Source organism: Rhinoraja longicauda, chromosome 9, assembly GCF_053455715.1.
Source record: "Rhinoraja longicauda isolate Sanriku21f chromosome 9, sRhiLon1.1, whole genome shotgun sequence".
Taxonomy (NCBI): Eukaryota; Metazoa; Chordata; class Chondrichthyes; order Rajiformes; family Arhynchobatidae; genus Rhinoraja; species Rhinoraja longicauda.
This window is the reverse complement of record NC_135961.1, coordinates 26,984,541-27,004,803: the sequence shown is the minus strand read 5'-3', so window position 1 is coordinate 27,004,803 and position 20,263 is coordinate 26,984,541. Positions and strand designations below refer to the sequence as shown.

General features: G+C 44.0%; 1 protein-coding gene across 3 annotated transcripts in view; it reads left to right on the top strand.

The window, feature by feature from the left end:
- Positions 1 to 554: 554 nt before the first annotated feature.
- LOC144596554 (endothelial PAS domain-containing protein 1-like) overlaps positions 555 to 20,263 on the top strand; it is a 120,961-nt gene continuing 101,252 nt past the window's right edge. The window contains exon 1 of one of the 3 annotated variants that reach the window (XM_078405000.1): positions 555 to 1,173. In XM_078405000.1, coding sequence (XP_078261126.1) covers positions 1,148 to 1,173 — 26 coding nt within the window. In that variant the 5' untranslated portion in view covers positions 555 to 1,147. Of the gene's footprint in view, positions 1,174 to 4,832; positions 4,955 to 20,263 lie in introns of those variants that run through there. The other 2 variants (XM_078404998.1, XM_078404999.1) reach the window with 2 other exon arrangements.

The window sequence follows — 20,263 nt, the reverse complement described above, 5'->3', positions numbered from 1 at the left end:
CGGTAAATCGGCTTTCTCTCCTTGGGATTCACCCAACAGGACAAACGAAAAAAATTAAAGATTATATGTTTGCTAAAGCTAATAACGCACGGTGGCGAATATCTCAAGTTCGCCTATTTATCTGAATAACACCCTCCCCTCCCCCTTCCTCTAAATTGTGTAACTTCTTAAATGTTAAATGTTGATTATTTTTATAAGACTTTTATATTTCCAGAACGTGTTCGCGGCTGTTGGCGTTCTCGGGTTAATGCTACCGAAACATTATCGACACTGCTTATTTTCTTTAAGCGTGTGGTCAAATTTAAGATTAGTCACGAGTAAACTAATCCCAAATAGTAGTTGTAATTACTGTGTTTTTTTCCTCTTCCCACACCCCCACCCCCCCCCCCCCCCTCTTTATTTTTTGGGTGTAATCAGGCTAAAATAGTAATCGGTTACCACCGCTTTAACTGCACAGGAGCAGAAGGACTTATCTGACACGAAAAGGTGCTATGTCACCAGAAGTGGCAGGTCCTCCCATGCAGAGCGGGCAAAGGTTGAAGGAGAATTATACACCGGCGGGGAGAGGCGGGGCGGCGCGGCGCTGCAACCTATTGCAAAGCGAAGAGCGAGGAGCGACCTGTCAACTGGCTCAAGAAGGACAGGAGAGAAGAAGAATCGCCACGGTAATCGAAGCGTAATCCTCCCGCCCCAGTGGACGTTTAAAAACAAGAGCAAGGCTTTCCTTTATCGCCTGCCCTCTTTATAATTGGTCTTCGCGCCGGGGAGCGGCTGTACAATCCTCAGCAGTGTCCTGAGACTGTATGGTCGTCTCCACAGCCCGAGTGTTCTCACCACCTCAACCAACTTGGCTCAACTGGACATTTACTTTTACACTCGGGAAAACAAGAGGCTGACAAGCAAAGGAAAACATAAATAAAGTGTCCCTCCCCCAATCTCAAAACAACAACAAAAAAACCCATAAAAGAACAGCGGCGAAAGCGTTCGACTCTGCGTGTGTGTGAAGGAGGGGGAGAGAAAGTGAAAGGAAGTCGAGGAGAGGAAAAAAAGTATGAGTCGTGCCTTCTGCACTGTATTGCAAGTTTGAACCTCGAATATCACTAGCACTTGTCGCTCTTCTTTGCTGTGAACACTAATCGCCAGGACCATGACAGCCGAAAAGGACAAGAAAAGGTAAGACGTTAGAGTCAAATGCTTTTTGAAAATTTATCGGTAATTATTAGTTGATAATATGTTGCAAGTCACAACTTGTTGGTGACAAGGGACGAGATGTCTTGGAGACCGACGCACAACTGGAGAGGGTAAAGCAACAAGGTTGTCGCTGCGATTGTTTTGGGGTTGAGTCTGTGGTCGAGGTGAGCAGGTCGTTGGGCAGCTGACTGCTTCTCGCCGCTTGTCAGCTGCGACCCGTCTCTCATTGCTGCCACTTTGCCTCTCAGAACCCTTCGCCAAGGGCAAAAAGACAATCCGCTCCAATCAAGATCCACAAGCACTTGCGAAAGGGACCCGAGTTATTTGAATAGTTAGTTGATATGTTTCCCTCTCACCCCCACCCCCTTCGCGTGTTTGCTTTTCTCGGGCTGTTTGCGGAGTCCCGCGCAATGTATGTTTTCCACATAATGGCAACAGGCCGGAGCCGCGGGATTGACCTCTGATAACTCCGGGCAACTTCCACTGGACACCGGTTGAAAGAGTATTTTGTTTTAACGTGTACACTTTCGTTGCAACCAGACACTCTCTGCGCTTAATGTCAACCGCATTTGCAGATACTTGCGGGCTCCGAGTGCAACCCAAGAACGCGGCCGTTTTATTATTTGCAAGAAGAGAAAGTATTCTCTTTTTGATAACAAAACGGTCTGTTGCAATCGTATCCGTCGCTCTGCCCAGCACTGGATTTGACAATGGACCTCAAGGACACTGGCGTCTGCCCTGCATTTTTGAGGTCCTTCTTTCGTGGAAGTTGGACTATAACTTGAAGCAAAAATACTGGGTATCTCCCCCCCCCCAATGATTATGTTTTTTTTTTTCGGGGAGTGGTATGGTACCAGAGACATCAATGCATTTCGATTAGAGACATCCCTCCCCCGACCATATGAATGGTGAGACAGTTGTGTAAACAATTGGTGATTTTATTTTTGGAAATCGTGTTTAGTCAGGAGCTGTTTCACCTGGGAGATAGAAAAGGCTGACATTGTCGACAATTGGCAAAGTGCTCTTGAAAGTATTGAATTGATAACGGTAAAATTGCGCTGAGCCTTTGGATGAATTACACCGACCTCCCTGCCTCATGGTTTAGGATACGCCCGCCACAGGGCGGCCGGCCGGCCAGTGCAAGCCATTCACTTGGTTTCCTTTGACAATTGCAGTCATTGGTTTGAGCTGGGTCCGGGGACAAGATCGGGGAGATAGAACGTATCGAATATAGAACAGTACAGCACAAGAGCAGGCCCTTCAGCCCACAATGTCTGTGCCGAACATGATGCCAAGACCATTACTTATCTACGTTCACATAACCTATATTGCCCCATTTCCTGCATACCCATGTGCCCATCCAAAAGTCTTTTAAATGCCACCAGCTGCTTCAACCACCAACCCCAGCAGCAAGCTCCAGGCATTCGCCACCCAAAGTGGGGAAAAACAATCTTTACATTTTCCCCCTCTCACCTTAAAGCTGTTCCCTCTAGTATTTGATTTTTCCATCCTGGGGAAAAGATTCTGACTGTCTACGCCTCTCACAACTTTATACTTTCATCAGTCCCCCCCGCTTCCTCTGGCGTTCCAGAGAAAACAACCCAAGTCTGTCCAACCTGTAATGTTTACCCCCCCCTAATCCAGACATCATTCTGGTAAACCCTTTCCAAAGCCTCCACATCCTTCCTGCAACGGGGCGACCAGTTGATGTGCTTCTTCAGTGTCTCGACCCGAAACGTCACCCATTCCTTCTCTCCCGAGATGCTGCCTGACCCGCTGTAAACTTCACTATATCCGATCTAACAACTTATTCACAATTGTATAGAGCAGACATTCGTACATCTATAAAGCAGGGTCGTATATAATCCACAGAAATATGACTGTATATTATTCGGTGAGCAAAGCACAAAGTGCTGGAGGAACTCAGCGGGTCAGGGAGTATCTATGGAGAGAATGGGCAGGTTTCGGGTCGGGATCCTTGTTCAGACCCTTCTTCTTGGTCCATTCTCTCCACAGATGCCGCCCGCCCGCCGAATTCCCCCAACTCTGCGTTTTGCTCAATATTAAAGCATCTGCAGTTCCTTGTGCTATGTTAGTTACTGAATCGTACCAATATCTAATCAAAGCTCAAAACTCCCACGCAACTATCCACGCGTTTATCATAAACCGGAGCAATTCTGATGCATAATTGATTGTACTCTTAATTGTTTTTCAAACGATTGTTTTTTTTTGCACCGCCAGTTCAGTTTTGCGGGTCAGTCAGAATGGTCCCCGCATCACATTTTAATTTTCGATGCACGAGGGAAAAACTCCTTTAAATCACCGCGTTTCTATTTTTTTCCCTTCCCAGCTGATGGTTATTCCTAATTGACAATAAATCCTTGTTAATGAAGATGTGGAGGAAATAATGAACCGAGATTTCTGAACGTTTTGATAGTCAGAGTGGCCTGGACTTTTATACACATTATTTCCTTTCATACATTGCATCCGCCAGCGCTTGCAGACGCCCAGACCGCAGCTGATTAATGTTGTACTCGTATTATGTATGCCAAATGGACCAAATTCAACAGTTGTTTCTGAATGCTGCCTTTTTTAGCGCAAGTTGTAACACGTTACAACGCGTATAACGACATGAGTGATGGGGCAATTGTATTCTACAGCGGAAGACTCGACCATAAACTTGTTTCCGAACTTAACGCTGAAAGGGCAACTTTTGGCGTTCACATGAGATTCAATTATACTTTTCTTTTCCTCGAGGAATTTAACCCTAATTGACTTTTACTTTCTCTGTAGGCTGTTCCTAAACTTCAAAGCAACCGTACTGCAGAAATGAACCTTTTGTAAATTTGTGAAACGATGGCAAAATAATCTTGCAGGAAGTGAAATCTTCCGTAACTCGTTGGGACTTTTTATAATTGACATAAAAGAAAAGTAACCGATCTCCATTTTCAGATCAACAGGTAGAACGCAGTAAACCTTCATTTGCATTGTAAGCATCTTCGCATATAATCAGATTCAGCACCCGCCTCGCTTTGTAAACCGCGTTACCATCGCGCAATTTATCGGTACCAAAGTAGGTAAATAATAAGTGTAGGAAGGAACTGCAGATGCTGCTTTAAACCGAAGATAGACACAAAATGCTGGAGTAACTCAGCGGGACAGGCGGTATCTCTGGAGAGAAGGAATGGGTGACGTCTAGTGTCGAGACCCTTCTTCAGACTAGTCAGGGGAAAGTGAAACGTGAGAAATAGAACAAATGAATGAAAGATATGCAAAGAAGTTACGATGATAAAAGATAAAGGCCATTGTAGGTTGATAGATAGATAATGTCCAATTACATATTTCAATATTGAAAGAGTAATACAGCTTCTGTTCTTCATCATTATTTCATTGACTGACTACAGTGATGTATAAAGAGGGGTGGAACATAACCATGTCATTTTAATAAGCTGATGCACGATTGTTTAAAAACCTTGCAACAGTTTCATGTAAGAGACTGTTGTCCGGCGTGAGTAACCTGTCCAGAATCGCAACGCAGGTTCAGCGCTGCTCGACGCTTGGTTACAGTTTGAAGGACGTGATTTCCAGTCGGCTCACGTTCCGAGCATCCTTATTCCAACGAAGGCTTGAAACCAGACCAGCGCGTGTAGAGCAAAAAAAAAATTTGGGGTGATCTTCCAGGGGACATTTTGTGAAAAGCAGTAACAACAAAGATGGACAGGCTCCCCTCTTTGAACGACATTCCCTGAAGGATGGGAAAGAGGTGAGGTGGGACGAAAGATTTTGTCAATCTTTTCTGAGAGATCCTAAAGTTTATATAACACGAGTTAAAAGTTGGAAACATTTCTTCATTTAACCCACTTTATTCATAAACGTGGCATCTGTACTCGTTAACGAATGTGAGATAGAAATAACTGTTTCGTTGCTTTGAGTTACGCATAATTGCTTGTTATTTCGTGAATTAAGTGTAAATTCGTTGAACCTGCTCGTGTGGTAAGAAGTGCACTCGGGAAAACGCAAGTTAATGGAATTGGTGCCGAGGCGGCCTATTGCAGTTGTGACCTTTATTCTATCGGGACATGAGACATTAAATTATAATGTTCAGGTTTTTCCATATATTTTTTTTACCTGCCGTCGTGTTTCCTTTTAGTCGAGTAAATAATCTGGATACACAAACCGGAGAGTGATTCCGGTGTTTCAACAACTAGAGGTGTGCGAGAGAGAATTGAGGATTGGTGTTTGTGAAGTGTTTTAAATCCGCCAGAGGAAATGGGTTTTGCATAAAGGCGCTTCTCAACTTTTGCTCGACGAATGTACTGTATTTCAATTTCTTGTTCAGTAAGTTCCAGTAACCTTTTTTAGAATCTTGGTTTATAGCTTTCACAGATGCCATGAATACTGACTTGATATCTCAATCCCGTAGTAATGGCTCTTCGGGTTGATAACCTTTTTTTTTTTTGAGTATTTAATTGTTGTTTCCTTACTGAGGGGATGGAGGGAAAATAATTTGGCAAAGCCGTTTATTTTGATTGTCATTCCTCTTGCAAAGGTGATATATGTAGCTACTTAAACATTTCTACTTTTGCTGGTAATACGAGATTGTGGATATGTGACATTAATGACCAACTCCACATTTGCAATAAGGAATTGATATGTTGTCGTGTTGATTTGGTCCAGTTCGTTGATCAAAATGTGAAAACAACTCTTGTCCTCATCTTTTATTTTGTGATATTATGGCGAGTCGTAAGGCGATGTGCGTTGAGGTAGACGTTTATTACAAGGTTAACAACCGTGACAAAACCAACGCTGTAAACGACAAACAACCATAAATTCAACTGTCTTTCTTGGAGTTCAAAACCAGACTGATTGTTCCCTCCCCTGGGCACCACCTGACCTCTTCGACCAACCAGAGGGTTCGATGGTCTGGACCAATCCCTGTGCCCCTACATGACCCCCCCCCCCCCCCCCCCCCCCCCCAGAACCCTCGGCGCGATACCGGGCAGGTGCCCGGACCACCCGACCGGAGTGGGTGCGGAGAGGAGAGGAGAGGGAGGCCCAACCGGGGGTGGGGACGGGGAAGCAGGCACCGCGGGAGGGGTTGCCGGAGGCGAAAGGGGAGGAGGGGAAGCTGACGGAGGCGGCAGTGGCAAGGCGACCGGGGGAAGAGGAGTCCCGAACGGGGGCAGCGAGGGGGGAAACTGCTGTACGGGAGCAGCGGCCAGAGGTCGGCCCCGGCGAGGAGGTTGAGCCGCTGTAACGGGCTGGTCTGGGTCCAAATAGGCAGGCTTAAGGCGGGAAACCGAGACGACCTCCTGTCGGGTGCCCACTTCCAACGTGAAGGTGACTGTGCCTTTCTTCACTACCCTGAATGGACCCTGGTAAACCGGCCGGAACGGGGGACGATGGGCATCGATTCGTAGGAACACAAACTCACAGTCGCCCAAGGCCGCCGGGACATGTGAAGGGGGATCCCCGTGACGAGAAGCAGGGACCGGGGCCAGGGACCCCACCCGCGCTCGGAGTGAAGCCAAGAGTGCTGGCATGGAGGGATGGGGGGTAGAACATGGAGGGAGAACGTCGCCTGGCACCCGCGAGCCATAGACGAGGTCCGCCGAGGAAGCTCCGAGATCGGACTTCGGAGCCGTGCGGATACCCAGGAGAACCCATGGGAGCTGGTCGGCCCAGTCGGGGCCGGACAGGCGGGCAGCGAGGGACGCCTTGAGCTGCCGGTGGAACCGCTCCACCATCCCGTTGGCCTGGGGGTGATAGGCAGTGGTTTGTTGTAATCGGGACCCGCACAGCTGAGTCAGAGCCACCCACAGGGACGAGGTGAATTGGGCGCCCCGGTCGGTAGTGATGACGTCCGGGACGCCGAAACGGGCAACCCAATTTAGTGCCAGAGCCCAAGCGCAGGAGGCTGCTGAGATGTCGGACAACAGGAGCGCCTCCGGCCACCGGGTGAACCGCTCGACTACCGTGAGGAGGTGGGTGTAGCCCCTGGAGTGAGGCAACGGGCCGACGAGGTCCACGTGGATGTGGAGGAATCGGACTGCGGGGACGGTGAACTGCTGGACGGGGGGCCGAGTGTGCCAGTGAACCTTGGAGGTTTGACAAGGAATGCGGGACCAGGCGGCCACCTGCCTCCGCAGCCCGTGCCAGACAAAGCGAGCCTCAACCAGAGCCGAAGTGGCCCGGATGGACGGATGTGCCAGGCCGTGAATGGTATCAAAAACCTGGCGCCGCATGGAAGTGGGCACTACCGGGCGGGGGCGGGGCAGAGAAACATCGCACCAGAGTTTGGTACGCGTGAGACCACAGGCTACCTGTGCCAACCGCAACCCCGAGGTGGTGGGGGGGTACAGGGAGGGGGTGTCTTCCAGGTGCTGAGCCTCCGCGAGCTCCTGGAAATCCACCCCAGAACTTACCTCGGCAACAGGGGAAACCGCCGGTCTGGACAGGGCATCCGCCACGGCGTTTAGTTTACCCGCAATGTGCCGAACGTCGGTGGTGAATTCAGAAACGAAAGTGAGGTGTCTCTGCTGGCGGGCCGACCACGGATTGGAAACCTTCAAAAAAGCAAACGTCAGTGGCTTGTGGTCAGTGAAGGCAACGAAAAAGCGACCCTCCAAAAAATAGCGAAAATGACGGATCGCCAGGTAGAGGGCCAGGAGTTCCTGATCAAAGGCACTGTAAGCTATCTCGGGGCGAGTGAGCTGGCGGCTGAAAAACGCCAAAGGGTGCCAGAGACCGTTAACCTGCTGTTCTAAGACGCCTCCCACCGCCACGCCGGAGGCATCGATGGTGAGGGCGGTGGGGGGCAGAGGAGCGCGGGTGGACGAGCATGGTGGCGTTCGCGAGGGCCAGCTTGGCCGCCGCGAAAGCCGCATCGGCAGCAGGGGACCACACGAGCTAGGTGGGGTTACCCGCGAGGCATTGGAAAAGGGGGCGCATGATCCGAGCTGCCGCCGGGACGAATCGGTGGTAAAAATTCACCATGCCTACAAATTCTTGTAACCCTTTGATGGTGTCGGGGCGGGGAAAAGATAGCAGCCACCTTCTCGGGCAAGGGAACGTCACCGGCCGGTATAATCCGATGACCCAGGAAATCGACCGAGGATAGCCCGAACTGGCATTTGGACGGGTGTAGCATCAGACCGTGGTCCTGCAACCTTTGGAATATGGAGCGAAGGTGGGACCGGTGTTCGTGAGCCGACCGACTTGCCACGAGAATATCGTCCAGATAGATGAACACAAAAGGCATACCCCGACCCACATGATCCATGAGGTGTTGAAACGCCTGGGCGGCGTTTTTGAGGCCGAAAGGCATCCGCAGCCACTCGAAAAGCCAGAACGGGGTGATCGTGGCGGTCTTAGGGATGTCTGCAGGGCGAACTGGAATCTGGTGATACCCTCGGACTAAGTCCAGTTTTGAGAATACCGTGGCACCCTCCAGGCTGGCGGAAAAATCCTGAATATGAGGGATCGGGTATCGGTCAGCCGTGGTGATGGCGTTCAGACGCCGGTAATCGCCACACGGTCTCCACCCCCCAGATGCTTTTGGGACCATGTGCAACGGTGAGGCCCACGGGCTGTCCGACAGGCGCACGATCCCCAGCCGTTCCAAAATGAGGAACTCTTCGCGAGCGACTGCCAGCTTATCAGGGGGTAGGCGTCGGGCTCGGGTGAAAACAGGCGGTCCATCCGTAGAGATGAAGTGCACGACTCCGTGCTTGGCGGCAGGTGCGTCGAAATGCTGGACCAGGAGCTCCGGAAATTCAGCGAGTATTGCCGCGACCAGCGCATCCGTCTTCTCTGCAAAATCTGCTAGAACTACGCGGACGTCCTCTGGCAGCTTCTCGCGGAATGCCTCCTCGAACATGAGGCATTTGGTGTGCTCTCCCGCCAGAGTCATCATCTCCGTCATGAGGACCGACGGCGGTCGGTCCCCGAGCTCAGGTAAGTGCAGGAGTGTGCTGGCCCGCTGTTGTTGGCTGCGGCCGAAGGTTTTCAGCAGCAGCGACTTGAGGCCCGCATACTTGCCGGTTTCTGGCGGGTCGGTGACGTACTGCGCTACCCGTGCAGACGTCTCCGACGGCAGGACGCTCAATAGGTGGTAGAACCTGGTTTCGTCCTCCTTTACGCCCCGGAGGTGGAACTGGGCCTCCGCTTGGGCGAACCACAGGCGTGGTTGGTGGGCCCAGAACGGGGGCAGATGAACGCCGACTGCGTTCGGTGTCGATGCCTCCTGATGGGACATCTTGGTGATCTGTGATCACGTCGGGGTCACCACTATGGCGAGTCGTAAGGCGATGTGCGTTGAGGTAGACGTTTATTAGAAGGCTAACAACCGTGACAAAACCAACGCTGTAAACGACAAACAACCATAAATTCAACTGTCTTTCTTGGAGTTCAAAACCAGACTGATTGTTCCCTCCCCTGCGCACCACCTGACCTCTTCGACCAATCAGAGGGTTCGATGGTCTGCCCCAACAATATATTATATCTTCTCCTAGTTGCTACATACCTACATGGCACATTCGGAAGTATTTTTTGAAAATGTAGTTGTTAAGAATAACCAAAGAGTTCCCAACGTTTGTGTTTGAGGAGGAAGATAAAGAGGAAGAGGATTTGAGAATATGTTATTCTGGACCTCTTTTTATTATAAGGCAGCTGGAATTATAATCTTGTTTGTGCCCATGAATGTAAGGCAAATTTCATGTCAATGGGAATGTTGGCTGTGGCAGGATCCTGGGTTTTATACACATTTTATATTTCTGCAGAACAATGCTATGGATCTCTCTGCAACTGTATAGTTTTGCGGTGTGTGTGCCATTTGGATCCGTTCGGGATTTAGATTTTGTTATAAATGGATTTGTTTTATTGAAGTGTGACCTAGGAAATATTATACGATTACAACTGCCTGTATAGGAAATGCAAGCAAACTAGTTAGCACTTGAAAAGGAAGGATAAATCCAGGCTTCCAGCAACTCGTGTGCAAATTTATTTGGGCAGACCTTGTGGGGTTTACATACTTTTGATTGCCTTAATAATGAAGGTATCGCTGAACTGCACTAGGTTCATATGTGATGAATGGCTCTTTGAATTTTGGGTACCTGATTCTCTCGTGCTCATTAAGTGATCTCGAAGCTAGAGTTATGAAAGTATATATTTAAAAAATAAAGAATATTGAAGCCAAGTCAAGATTGCTCATAATGTGGGTCTTCATGCACTGTGGCTCATATTTAACCACGACTGTCACTTGGAGTTCGACCTTGTAAATATTTGCCTGGCAATCAATAATGCCATATTCAGTTGTACCATTTGAATTTACTTTACAGTTCCTGCGATAATGGCCCTAAGTAAGTATTTTCTGTGGCAGATTTTGCTAATAGGCACGCTTATGTGTTCCATTAATGGAAGTGTAATAATTGAAGCTTGCATTAACAATAAAGATTCAGAATTTGACTGGAAATATAAACCATTGATGTTAGTGATAGCTCAGTGAGTTTGCAAAATCAATCAACTCATAGCAGTTCAAACACTAACTATTATTTATTCATAATTTACTAAAAAATGACAAAGGAAGTAGGGTATTTAAAGTTGGGGATAAAAAACATTGGGTCCTTTCAAGCAAGTAGCCAGTAAGAAATGGGAATGGTTTTTGAAGGCTTCAGTTGTGAAGCCCTTGAAGTAATAAGTTTGGAGAGTACCCAGAACAGTGCAAAGACTTTGAGGACAGATCTGCGTAATGGCACAAAGGGAATGAGAGGAAGTGACTGTACAATAAATAAGGGACATAAAAGCATTTGACAAGGGCCTTCATAGTAGGTTGGGCCAGAAGATTGTGTCACACGGTATCCATGGTGAGTTGGTAGGTTGGATACAAATCCCCTTCATCATAGAACACATGGGGGGGGTAATCTGGACAAGTAGTGCTGTGATGCTCTTTGGGGAGTCAAATGTAAGAGGAAAGTATACAGTAAATGATGGAACCTGGAGGAGCAATAATGTACAGAGAGATCTTGGGCAGATCCATAGCTCTATAAAATATGCAGCACAAGTGGATAGGATGGTGAAGAATGCCTGTGGTCAGGACATAAGTAAGAAAATGTGTAGCTGTCTAAACCTTTTGGTGTACATTTGGAGCATTATGTGCAGTTCTGATAGCCCCTCTATGGATGTTGAAGTTGAGGATAGGGTGAAGAAGAGCTTCACCAAGAAGTTGCCTGGACTTAAGTTTATTCTCCAGAAGGAGAGGTTGGACAAACTTTCTCTGAGGCATTGGAGGCTGGAGGATAATCTGAAACGTGTCTAAAAAATAATGAAAAGCATAGACGGGATAGCTAGTCAGTCTCTTTCCCAGGGTGGACATTTTAAATACTAGAGGACAAATGTTTAAGATGAGTAGGGTGAGTTTAAAGGATATCTGCAAGACAACTTTTTTTACAGGGTGTTGGGTGCGATGAGCTGTGAGAAGGAAATACACCAGTAATGTTTGGGAGATATTTAGACAAACAAACTGGCCAAGAATAGAGAGATACAGACTCTGTGCAGGCAGATGGGGTTACTTAGATTGCCACCATGGTCGGCAACTTGGGCTAAAGAGTTCGTTTCTGTGCTGCAAGTTTTATGTTCTTAAAACATCCCAGAGAGAAAGAAAGAAGTTGAATTACACAAATTACTGTGATTTTCAAAATTAGAGCAAAATGGCCGAATTAATTTGAGACTAAAGCAGGTTGACAATGCAAGTGCATTCTTATCTAATACAGAATTATTGATGCAGCAATTTTTAAATAATTGCATAATATCTCAAATTAATGATGGGATGAGATCTTATTAAAGTGGGCATTGTGAGAGACTGATTTAAAAGAGAAGGGAAAGGAGAAATAAATTGCAAATTAAATGCTTAAAATCTGCTACAGTTATGTTCTAAAGGAATAGAACAACATGTTTGTGGTAATGTAGTTAGTTTTCAGTCCCCGAGATTATAAATGGAAATCATTTATAATAGTTAACACATGCCATCAAGCAAGGTAGTTATGCTGAAGTGAAAATTGGTTGAAAATTATTTGGTGAGTTTAGTTTGATGCTATCATGCAATACAGGAATTTTAGGGCATTCGATGTATTTCAGTGCTATGGCAAGTGCAAAAAATACAATTTCCTCAGACCTAATAGTGGAATGAAAGTGTTTAAAGACTAAGAACTCAAATCCATTATTCTGAGCAGCAGTGAGCCTCGTTTTACTGTGTATTTTAGAGATTCAAACTAATTACAGTGGTCAATAACCCCACCTCCTCATGAAATCTCCAAACACATAGATGGGGCACAGAATCAACATCAGTGTCCTCTCCCAGGCGAGCATCCGGTTCTGATTATGACCAGGCAGGCCACAACATGTACTGTCCAGCACCAGGCGACATGGTGGTGCAACGGTAGAGTCCTATCTTACAGTGCCAGAGACCTGAGTTCGATCCTGACTATGGGTGCTGTCTGTATGGAGTTTGTATGTTCTCCCTGTGCCCGAGTGGGGGTTTCCCCATGTGCTGCGGTTTCCTCCCACACTCCAATCGCACAGGTTTGCAAGTTAATTGGCTTTGGTAAAATTGAAAATTGTCCCTAGTGTGCAGGATAGTGCTAGTAGTGTACGGGGTGATCGCCAGACGGCACAGACTCGTTGAGCCTGTTTCCATGCTGTATCTCTAAAATCTACAGACCAGACTTGCAACAAGGCACTGCTCTGTAGTGAGAGGTGCTTTAGGAGGGAGGGGAAAGCATTTCCTCAAATTCTCCTTGGGAAGTGTGTGGAAGAGGGCAAGGGACAATTGTTATGTAATATCCCTTACTGACTCATGAGTCTCCTGTTTGGTAATGTTCGAACTGCTGAGAGATGTCCAGGAAGGACCAGGCCATATTGAATCCCTCTGAGCACATGAAGGTGAAGTGCAAATAGCGGAAAGAGCCCTAAGCTTTAAAGCTTTAAATGTCAAACACCAGCTTCCCTGCAGAACCTCCTGCCCCTTCTGAGTGTGCTGGTCCCACACAGCATATATCAGTCACCTCGGAACCCACAGGTCATTTGCGGAAGCAACTCTTCCTACTGTAAGCACTGCTGAAGAACAGGATTTGAAGAGACTTTTGGCTTTTTGAATCTCATACTGTCTGCCTGCAGTTGTTATAACAGTTACTCATAAATATCAACGTATCATTTCCATCAGCGGGAATGTCATTTTATTAAATTAAAAGAAAGATGAGAAGATAATCATTGAATTAGCTTAATTGCGCTTGCACAGTAGCTAGCATGTGGGCACACCTGACTTGCATAATCACGACTGTAAAAGCAATGGTTTTGTTTGGACAAGCACAGTTGGTTTAGTTGAATTTTGAAGTCAGATCTTGTCATAAAAGAATTGCCCTGACCATAACCTCTGGCAATTTGTGAAGTCAGCATTTCACTTTGATTTGCAGAATGTTTAGGGTGTTCCCTTCAAAGGATCTAGACAACAATATTCAGGAGCCTACCATGTTTAATTATTCAAGTTTCTAGGTGGAAAAGATTGGTATCTGATTCCTGCAGATTTTTGCATTGGACTTTATTGTGTACAGCAAGATAGAAGCAAAGAATTGGGCAGGTCTTGTTCAATTTCCCCAAACGTCATTATTTTTTCCCCTGTTGATTGGTGTCACTGAGTCTTGGTATGTTATAAACATTAGATTTGGTATGTTGTTTTCAAAAGGGAAGTATTTTTAACCATTGATTGAACGTAACACTTCCTCCACTTAAAGCAATCATTTCATAGTTTTAAATCAAATATATATTTCGCCTGCTTAATGACTTTAAAGTAAATGTTTAGTGGGTACTTCAGTCATATTATTTTGTTTCTTTAGCTTGATTAAATGCTTAAATTGTCAAATAAACAAAGTAAGCCCCGATCTAACACATTTCTCGAATTATTTGAAGAAACTTAACTCTTTTGGAAATATTCTATGGAGCGGCAGTCTCACACTATTGAAATTGCAGCCTAGTATGATCGACCCAGAAAAGGGACACTGGAGTGGAGATGCTTGGTTAACCTGTACCTGCTGAAAGCAAGCAACTTGTGCTGCCCAATCATTTGTACAGTTACTGCATCGTGGAGCTGTACACTTGCAGAGCCAGAACATTAGTACTGGCTCACTTCACTTACAACTAGTTTGAACCTCTAAAAGCTGCTATGCCTAAAGTACTAGTGATCAGGTAGAAAGTGATTTTGTCCAGGGAAACATTCAAGAATGACAGTAGATGGGCAGAGTGTGAAATCCAAGGCATTCATACATTGCACTGGAGATCTTGAAAGAAATGTTCAATAAGAGTGTTGTCCGGGAAGCCCTTCTGACACATGCCCACTAGACCACTAGACCTACTGTTGTCAAGACAAGGAGTTGGTCACCTGGGACCTGGATGCAATGTTGTAAGTTCATGTCATACTTGGTTCTGGTCATTTTTAATAGTGTTGGTGCAGTGGGCCTTTTATTTACAACTTACAAATAAATGTAAGCACATTTACTCCCATTTTCTTAGTCTTCCTGTTCTACCTCCTTGTATAATTTTCCTTTTTAAATACTAAGAATTGCAAATTGGCTAGGATATGGTACTACTGATGGAGGAGAATGACGATGGACTGCTATTTCATTTCAAACTTGCTTCCAGATATTGAAATATAGATATTTAGAGGGCAGCATAGAAATTTGACCTGCATTCAATGATACAGAAAGCATTAGTGACTATAAACCATTAGATCCCTTTAAGATCCCTTTGTGCAATGGACAACGTAGGTGTGAATTTGCAGAGAATTGGAGAGCTCCACTAAATGTGATCACATGCAAGTTCTATTGCATTGGATTTGGATCAGGACTTTGATAGACATGACTAAAAGACACAATGATAAAAATGACAAAGACACAATGATAGAAATGACTAAAAGAGACAATGATATGCTTGGTGCATTGGGAAACGTGCCAGAACCTTTTCACTTAGTCATGAAATGTTTGGAGTAACCAAGTGCCAACTTGGCACAGGGCTATGCACAGAACCTGGAGCCCATTTATTCCAGCAAGATAGTCATAGCCATTTCCATTACTGTTTCTACTTGTAGGCTCAGCCATTTAACAAACTCATAGCAACATCTGTTGTACCATTAGCAGGTGAAAACTGTAATGGCAACTCGCTGCACTATCAGAATCCTGCTGCAGAATCTGAGGTACAAACATTTTCACTACGTGCATGTTATGCAGACGCCTAGGAGGCAGATTGTTTCCTGAACATTTCCTTGATGCCTGCCACCCTTTAATATATATTTGTTGCCATCCTTTCATTGTCCTGGCGTGCACCTGTTCATTGAGACCAGGATCCCCCTTGCATTTAGAAAAATAAAGTCATTTTGCTCTTGAAATTATGGGCAATTTTGTGAGAAAATATTTCTCCGTGTTCGGACGCAATTGATCAATTGAAAGGTGGCGGGGAAGGAAAACGGTAATAGAGATGTTTTCATTCCTCGCAGAAATACTTAAGGGCAGCCACCCTTTCCACAGCAATATTGCCTCAAGGCAAAGTAAATATGAGATTGTTTTAAATTAAAACATCATTAGTCATTGAAAACTGTCGGTCAGTATAATTTCCCAAAGAATATTCCTGGAAATAGTGATTTAGAAAATAAACTGAATCTGATTTAGTAGCAAAAGCATTCTGTAATCAGATGTAGCATCTATAATAAAGTTCAGATTAGCATCCGACTAAAGGTGTATGTTGAAATTTGGATTTTTCTGCAGCGTGCTCTTTTGCAAAAAAAAGTTTGTTTTGTGGATGTGGGATGCAAGAAAAGTTTTCCAGTTAATTTTGGGTACCATAATTCTGAGATTCTGATAAAATTACATGGGGCAGTGCTCATTCTGTGTGTAAGTGTTTTTTTTTAATGCACTAGCATTTGTAAATCTTAAATATTTTCAACAAAAAACAAGTTGCATTCTGTAAACGTGAAATAAATGGTTGAATTAACTCAGTGCATAGAAATCTTCCTGTGTGTAAACCTTGCTAGAATGTTTTGGGGTTTTAGATTTGGGACGCTCACATAATGTTTTAAAAAGTTGTAGCAAGGCTTCAGTACATTAGTTGCCTTTATTGCAAGAGGGAAGCAATTTTACTTGCTGTTACTTGCTGTATCTGCATGTTAACTTCCTGTCTTTATGTATGAGGAGTTCCACATCTATCTCTGCTTGCACATTTTAGAGTGTACCTCCATTCAAACATACACCAATTATTTTTGTTTTTCTAATCAAAGTGGATAAGTTTCACACATGCCATCTGGAACTTGCCCACTCACTAAACCAATCTATATCCCCTAGCAAACCTTTTGTATCATTGCATCAGTTTCCCACTATTTTTTGGATCATCAGCCATAGCTTAATATTTTGCTCCGTTCTTTTGTGTAAATGGTTGATGATATGGCAGTGAACCTTGTAGCACCTGCTCTAGTGTTACATTGCCAACCTGAAAATGATCCATTAAACCTGACACTTTTGACTTTTAACCAGTTTCTTCTCTATGGTAATATATTATTCTCAGTGCTGTGAGATTGTCCAGTGCAATAACAACTTTGTGTGCCACCACATCAAAATGTGAGGCTCTGGAAATACATTACGACTGTTGATTACATTCTCCATTCTGATCAAGCCCATTCTGATATGTTCAACTCTCTGCTATTTTCTCTCGATCAAATTTTCATAGTGCATATTTCCTTATGCCATAGGTGGCCATCTTTGCTATTCACGTCCAAGCTGGCTCTTAGATCAACCATCACTATGATTCCTCCACTTATTTTTCTATAACAAATTATCTCGTACATGCCCAATAATATTCCAATTCTCCCTCTATTCATTTGCACTGGAAGCAATTTAGAGGGGCAGTTAATTTACTCATGCATGTTTTTGGGTTGTGGGACGAAACCCGATCATCTGCAGGAATTGGAGAGCGTGCAAATTCCACAGTAAAAGCACTAGATGCAAGGATCAAAACCATGTTGCTGGAGCTGTGACACGCCTGCAATACTTGCAGCACCATTTGAAAGGTGCTTTCTTGAAACTTTTATGCAGAATGGTGTATGCATCATGAGGTGATAAATTGTTCTCATGAGGGAGTTGCGCAAAGCAGACATTATTTCTGATGTCTGCTGTTTGTGTTTCTTTTGCAAAAATCCATTGGTTGAATAAGAACCTGAATTTGGCTTGTCCAAGTTACTGCATGGGCTTAATCTCAGCATTTTACTTGTTTGTTCTCTTTGAACAACATTCAGTGTGACTTCTTCAAACTGCATGACTTCTTCAAATTGAGCTGCTTAAGAAATTTGATATAATCTGTCTTATTTATTTACCCATTTATCTATTTCTTAGCTCAACATCATCATTCGATTATGTTTTTGTACTAAAAATAAAATAAACTGTAGACCTCAATATATCATCACCAATGGTGAGTTCGCTAAATTTAATTGAGCAATTCAGTTTTGCATCTTGCATATTTCGATGATGGGATTCAAAACAACTACAAAATTAGAAGTGAGATGTGGAAACTTATGGCGTGGAATGTCTGCATCTAATTTTATTTGCTTAGAATGACAATCGAGGTTGTTTCTGCGGGTCATTTCTATGGCAGGACCAAAGTTATGAATGCAGTTTTCCCTGCTGAGGAAGTGACACATTGTTTAAAAATATTTTATTGTGGTGCATTTTAAAAATAATCTTCCTTAGCCAGGCAGATCACACAAGTTATGATAATATCAAATCATCATATGTTATGACAATGAGATCTTTTGTAGTATAGCTTGTTTCCTGTTTTTCCTTCCCCGAACTTGTTTGATGAGTGAATGTGCTGTTCCTTTTCAACATTTACCTACGTAGAAAGTGTTGTGAAAGATTTGGTCTCAGGGTCGTATAGACGGTCGTCTTGCCCTTGGCTAGGGAGGAAATGGATCAGCCATCTCATTGTTGTTAAAAGTATCCATTGATTCCTTTTGTATTTTTATTTATTTCTCCGCAGATTTTTTTTTCTCCCCCCCCTCCCCATGGTATGTTTGAGTCAGTGCACAGTCTGCCGCACTGTAGGTGCCTTCACTTCATAAATTCTGCCCCTAGCCTATTGCTCTGGACCACTTACTCACTGCCCAGATAGTTCATGTGGAAGGATATAGATAATGTGCTGGCAGATGAGATTAATTTGTTTTGACATCATGTTTGGCACAGACACTGTGGGCCAAAGGTACTATTCCTCTGCTGCAGTGCTCTATGTTCTACGTTAGAGAGAGGGTGTGTATCTGTGAATGCAAGTAATTCTTGACCATCTGGATTTTGCAGAGCCTCAATGCATAATAGAAAGTTTTTTCCTGCCATTGTTTTGAATTGGAGGCAGCTTCAGTCAGCCAAGGTTAAAGAATGAAGGGTGCAAAGAAATTTAAAAATATTATACATCGCATCAATATTTACTATTTATATTTGGCAAATGGAGTAGCAGCAGTACCTCCAAACAGGCTGCCATATTTGGTAGCTTGGAGGTGTATTCTGGTCAAGACTGATATAGGGACAATTTGGGTTTTTTTCTGGAAAGCTAATTCCAGTGAAATATTCAATTTTTCCAATGATGATGATGATAGATTAGTTCTCCAAAATGTGCTAATGAAGCTTGAATCAGACTTTTGCAATGTTCAGCTTTTTAAAAAACCTTCTCAAAAGTTTAAATTGCATTTCGTTGCAAGCTTTGGGTACATAATTACAAAAATAGTCTGTTTTGGTTTCCTATCAGCTTGGTGATCCATAGGAATAAGAAACGTGCAGAATTTCCACCATATATTTGATTTTTGGGAGAGACTATAATAATCTCACTGGAGTAACTGATAAAGTTGAAATTTCAAACCCAGATTCATATTTTCTGAAGTTAAATCACTGGCATGATTAGTTAATAGTACACACTCTTTTTCCAGACTTCACAAATGAGGAAATAATTATAAACTTAACACATAACTTTGATGCCATATAATCAATAATTGTAGAATAGACCTGCAATTCGTACATATGCATTTGTTGAATCAAATAGAATAAAGCATGAAAGTTTCCAGCTTTTTTGTCATCTGGTAGTAAGCATCGACCATCTAAATTAGTCTTGATAGGCTGGGTCTAAAGTTCACAGTGCAAGTTTCCAAGATTACAGAGTTATCTAGTTATGACTTAATAATTGTTTACTTTACAAGCTTTAATGGAATTTCTGTGTTACAAAGCTGTCTTTTTAACTTTCCCAAACGCTGATCTGAATTTGAAGATTGAACAGCTACAGCTGTGAATCTTCAGTTCCTCTGTCTAAAATGTTTTAGGCAATGTTATCTGACTTGTTATGACGGAGGGACATGTGATCCTAAAGTTTTAGCTGCTCACTTTAGATGCAGCAGACACAAATCTTGTAAAGAGTCACCACCTGAAGCAGTTATCAAACATCAGTCTGAAGAAAAGTCTTGACCCGAAACGTCACCTATTCCTTCTTTCCAGAGATGCTACCTGTCCTGCTGAGTTACTCCAGCTTTTTCAGTCTGTCTTCGGTTTAACCAGCGTCTGCAGTCCCTTCTTGCACAATCTAGAACAACTCTTGGTTCAATCCATAACTAATTACACCATGCTTGTATTATGGAGCAGCATTTGAACCTTGGTTATGTGAGAGAACACCAGAGCCTCAAATCTGGGAGGTATTTTCTAAATATTTCAGAGCTTATTTTATAAATACTTAATCTTTTGCAATTCATAAAGTGGCTAATTTGAGGCTAGTGCTTGTTACATTGGTTTGAATCGATGCTAGAGATTTTCTCCTTGTGGGAACATAGTAAAGTGATTCAATTGTTTTTATCAGTTTAGTCTTTTAGTCCTTTTGGCGAGACAATAGGTACATTCCTGTTTATTTCTTATCAGTTTTGAAATTCATTCACTTTGACCTCTTTTATTAGGTCATACAGTGCCCTCCATAATGTTTGGGACAAAGACCCATCATTTATTTGCCTCTACTC